Source organism: Austrofundulus limnaeus, unplaced genomic scaffold, assembly GCF_001266775.1.
Source record: "Austrofundulus limnaeus strain Quisiro unplaced genomic scaffold, Austrofundulus_limnaeus-1.0 Scaffold1113, whole genome shotgun sequence".
NCBI classification, from domain to species: Eukaryota; Metazoa; Chordata; class Actinopteri; order Cyprinodontiformes; family Rivulidae; genus Austrofundulus; species Austrofundulus limnaeus.
Genome location: NW_013953515.1, coordinates 62,616 through 67,519, shown reverse-complemented (window position 1 = coordinate 67,519; position 4,904 = coordinate 62,616). Strand labels below are relative to the sequence as shown.

General features: G+C 41.2%; 1 protein-coding gene across 1 annotated transcript in view; it reads right to left on the bottom strand.

Annotated features, from left to right (window-relative positions):
- Positions 1 to 4,904, bottom strand: part of LOC106534189 (golgin subfamily B member 1) — a gene marked incomplete at its 5' end in the record, with an annotated part of 39,399 nt that overhangs the window by 11,796 nt on the left and 22,699 nt on the right. The window contains 5 exon segments of the mRNA XM_014030760.1: positions 1,708 to 1,812; positions 1,884 to 2,052; positions 2,157 to 2,266; positions 3,467 to 3,600; positions 4,621 to 4,744. Of these exon segments, the coding sequence (XP_013886214.1) occupies positions 1,708 to 1,812; positions 1,884 to 2,052; positions 2,157 to 2,266; positions 3,467 to 3,600; positions 4,621 to 4,744 (642 nt within the window).

Genomic DNA, 4,904 nt, shown 5'->3' with positions numbered 1-4,904 from the left:
TGGCCCAAAGTTAAAAACTGTTGTTCTTTTGAGGCCCTCAAGGTGGCGCTGTGGCCCATAGGTTAAGAATCTCTGGTCTTATAAAGGACTGCAGGTCTCAGGTTTCTCTTGGCTTTAAAAGACACTTCATTTTATGTTTTTAGTTCCTGATTTGCTGCTTTTCCCTGTTTCTCTGTGGAGGGAACATGGGCTGAGCAGATGTGAGATGATGTGAAGCTCAGTTTCCTTTTTTATCTGTCAGTGACCAGAACTGTTGTTCAGTGAGACAAACTGCACTGTGTTCWACTAAAATATGAGTTTATGAATCAAGAACTGACAGACGAGACAATCAACACCAAGCCAGAGCTGAACACTGAGAGGAAACAAAGTCTGTGCATAAACAGTGATGAACAGAAAGAGCACTGCATTCACCAAATAAAAACAAATTAGACTTATTGTCTCATAATTACAAGACAAGATGTCYTAATGATGAGAACATTTAAAGAGTCWTAGCTGATCTACACTACAGGAACAGTGAACAATGACTGCACTATCACATTTTAAATGTTCTTATTTCCTCTTTTAAACACAGGGACATACTGGGTTTATTTCATGTAGATGGTGTTTTGTATTTTTTATTTTTATTACTGTTATTGAACCAGGCAGGTTCTGTTGAGATCTCTCTGAAGGAAACCTGYTCTACATGTTTTTAGAGGCGGGGGAAACCAGTGTACCTGGAGGAAACCCATCAAACACGAGGACAACTCCACCCAGAAAGACCCCAGGTCCAAACCAGGGACTGAACCCAGGACCTTCTTGCTGTGAGGCAKCKGTGCTAACCACTGAGCCACCGTGTTGTTTCTATTGGTTTGTTAATAAATCCACCTGCACACCAGTCTACAGGAGTTCTGTTTAGTTCAGCTCTGTCAGAAACATTACACTGAACTGACACACAACTTCCTTAACCACAGTGGTACTTCTGCTTTCAGCAACTGCAGATTTATTTACTATTATATATTTATTTACTATTATATATTTATATACTATTATATATTTATATACTACATTTAAACATTTAGGATCAAAGAAACTTTAAATATCTGTTGACTTGTTTCTGCCTGGGTCAGTTGTGCTCCTTTAAGTAGTTAGCCTATGATAACAATGCTATCACTAACGCTAACAACAAGTTAACTCCTGTTTTTTCTATCTGCTTGGATCTACTTGTAAATAATTTATTTAGCTTCTGTAAACCCAAACTCCAGTAAGTATCCAGGAAAACATCTGACGATATGATTTAAACGATACGACTCTGACCTGGTAGAAAGTGGTCACTGCAAACTGTTGTTCATTTCTGTTCCTCCCGTTTTTAGCCGTAGTTGATCCACATTTGTTCTATTTTTTCTGCAAGTTTTTAAAATTTAACTCCCTTGTGACACACTACTTTTGGAACATGAAAAATTTAAATAAAATAATAAATAAACTTTGATATTTCTCCTGATTAGAGCGGCTGAAACAACTGTACAAGGCACAGAATTTAGACATTTTGRCCCTGAATCAACAGAAGGAAACATGGCTTCATTTACTTCCTGTCCCATCTGCATTTCATGACATGGACACTACATCATCTGTAACCAGTAATTTGAACCAGTGTAAACTTTTTAAATAAGAAAGTCCCTGAACACATCTGATAACATGAGGACAGAAAGCTTCATGCTCCTGAAAACACACCTTGTCCTTCAGAAGGCTGAGTCTCTGCTTCAGTTCAGCAGCTTCTGTTTTCAGTTCAGAGCTCTGCTTTTCAAAGCTGCAGCACCTCTTGGTGCTGCTCTCAAGCTGCAGAGAGAAAACAAAGTTGAACAGTAATCTAACTGCATGCTGTGAGAAATGACAGCTTGGGTTCTTACACTGTGCTCGGTGTGCAGCAGCTTGTCACACAACTCTTTGTTGTGAAGCTCCTTCTCACTCAGAGCTTCTCTCAGGCTGCTGATCAGCTCCAGCTTCTCTGAGGTCCTGCTCAGCAGGTTCTCCTTCTCCAGCAGGGAGCTCTGCAGGACCTCCTGTGTGTCGCTCAGCCTACAGGAGAGGACACAATAAACCATCAGYATGAATTTAATAAGGGCCGTGGATGCTCTGATCAAAGACAGGAAGTATTTCAACATGTCAGACTCTCAGCTTACCCTCTGAGCTGCTCGTTCAGGCTGCTGACCTGCAGCTGATGCTTCTCAGCATCTCTGCTCTGCTGACTCCTGACGCTGGCCAGCTGACTCTGCAGCTTCTCTGTTTCACTCTGCAGCGTGGACGAAGAGACATCAGAAACATCCAGTTAATACAGAAACAAACATTTCACTTCATACAGGTATGGGATCAATCTGGTGCCAACAGGAAGTGAATKTGAAATGCTCAGATTGAATCTGAAGAATTCACATTCAGTTCCTGTTGGCACCAGATTTATCTCATATAAAGGGACACATGCTGAGTAGAAAACATTCAAAGCCTTGACTGATTTCTAATGTCRGTCCTTACTAAAGAAAACTGCACAGCAACCAAACACAGAGGACTACAGACTCATCAGAGACACGTTTACACTTCATTCTGTAAAAYACACTAAAGATGAGTACCAGTACATTTATTACTGAAGACGTTTTTATTATGGAGATAAATTAGTGGAAACAAGTTTTATCTGTACAATAAAATCTGCAGCGGYGCCCCCTACCTGTGGACAGCATGGTGGGGGTCCAGCATGCTGTCAGTTGTGTGTATGGGCTAAATGTAGAAAGAATAAAGGCAACAACTGGTAAAACTGTAAAAATGACTACTTCTGTTGTCTTCATTAAGAAGATAAATGATCATTTATTATCCTAAATAAGGTAAAACTCAAGTTATCGTGTCAGACAGTTTGTTTTGTTTTATCAGTGATTATATTGTGAGTTTGAACTTTTCTGCATCTGTTTCAGAAAACGTTTCCCAGCATCCTCAAACACAACCCTGTCAGAGCAGCGCCCCCTGTGGGTCAGAGTTTCAAAGCACAGGAAGTGAAAACAATCGAAASAATAAAAATCACACCTGCAGTGCTTTGCTTTAGTTATTATTATTTTTACATGAATACCAGTTGATCCACAGTTTCTGTGTRGATTTACAGCTTCAGTGGTAGAAGTTAGCTGATTTCATCACATGTGCTGGTGGAAAGTCTGCAGTCAAACTCTGTGCTTTAAGCTTTTTTAATAAAAACCATGTGGGGTTAAACAAGCACTGCACAACATTTGTCAGCACCGCCAGAGACGCTCTCCAGCGCACACACAGTCCAGGCCCGACCCGACCCAACACACCTGACAGGCCCAACATGGCTGCTCATCTTCATCTACATCAAACGTCACCTGGGTTAGAGGGGTGCACGGGGAAACATGCAGGTTTTATCTTCACTACGTTAAGGTGTGCTTCAGGAACAGGTGAGCCTACAGGTACAACACAGAGCTCCACCTGGGCTCACCTGTAACGCTTCGATCCGGGCCTGCAGCTGGACTCGGTCCTCCAGGTCCTGACATCGCTCCTCCAGACTCAGGATCTGCTCCTGCAGCTGGTTTCTCTCCAGCTCCAGCTCGTCCACGACGGACCGCAGCCCACCTTCAATCATCAGGTGAGGGAATGAGACGCACACACACAGAACTAAACATTCATTTAACACTTTGTTTCCTCAGACTGAGAGGATCAACTCCACTCTGAGCTTTAACAGGTTAATAACAGCAGAGACAGTGAGAAAAATAAAGATCTGTCAGTTTGAAAGTTAAAACCTCTTCTGACTTTTTATTCATTTACTTTCATTAGAATAAAGTCTGGTTTTGTTTTATGAAAAGAAGCTGTTAAACATATTAAAGGAGTGCACAAAGCTCAGCTTTCTTCTTGTTAGGATCTGATTTAGTGGTTTATATAAGGAAATGTTCCTCATCTCATTTCATGCTTTTACACTCACTAACACTAATCCAACAAATAAACTTACAGAAAATAAAAAACTAAACAAATAAAAACTCTTCAGTGTTTCTCAGGAGCTAAATATGAATCATGCTGCTCAGTTAGCGGTGCCAGCCTATCATTAATCAGATCAATAGCTGGTTATGAACAGATATAACCTCCTGCTACAAGGATGGAACTGCTGGCTGCACAGTAATCTTAATTTTGGCCCTCATAATGCACCACAGTCTTTCAGATGGAAATGTAGCACAAAGAAATAAAAAAGAGAAGAAGTGAGGAAAATAAAGAGCAGCTCATGCAAACTGTTAAACTTACCCCTCCCTGCTGACATGTTTCCACCAACACTTAAACAATCTGACAAACTCAGAGAACAAACACCAGCCAGCTCAACCAGCATGCACGCATCAAGCTAAAATAAATTTTAACTCTTCAAACTGTAGCTTTTCCTCATGTTATAAAAAATACAGGACTTAACAACACAAACTGCTTGTTGTCAATTAAAAATAACACTAAAAACACAAAAACAATGAGCCAAACTAGATGACGGGAGCTAAAAACAGGCAACAGTCCAACATGGAGTCATGGAGAACAAAAAACCCAAAGAGAACTGAAGCTGTCCACAACATGTGAGGATGAGCGAGCACATGCTGGTGAGACGGTCAGCGGCTCTCACACCTGGGTCAGGAGTACTGTACTCGGGCCACCAACCTCCCATGTTCTCTCCCTCCATCGGGGTGGTGCTCTCTGACATGCTCCGGGGGTCCGAGAAGGGGGCCTGGGCATCGAACTCAAAATCCTCCTGCAACATAGAAACATACTCAACACAGCTCTGCTGGAGAAAAGCTTTGAAAATCTACGTTTTTTATGTGTCAAATACTTTAGAGCTGTTCAAACACAAGCTTTTTCCTTAATGTGACGTGTTTATAATATATATATATATATATAACAACATCCTGACA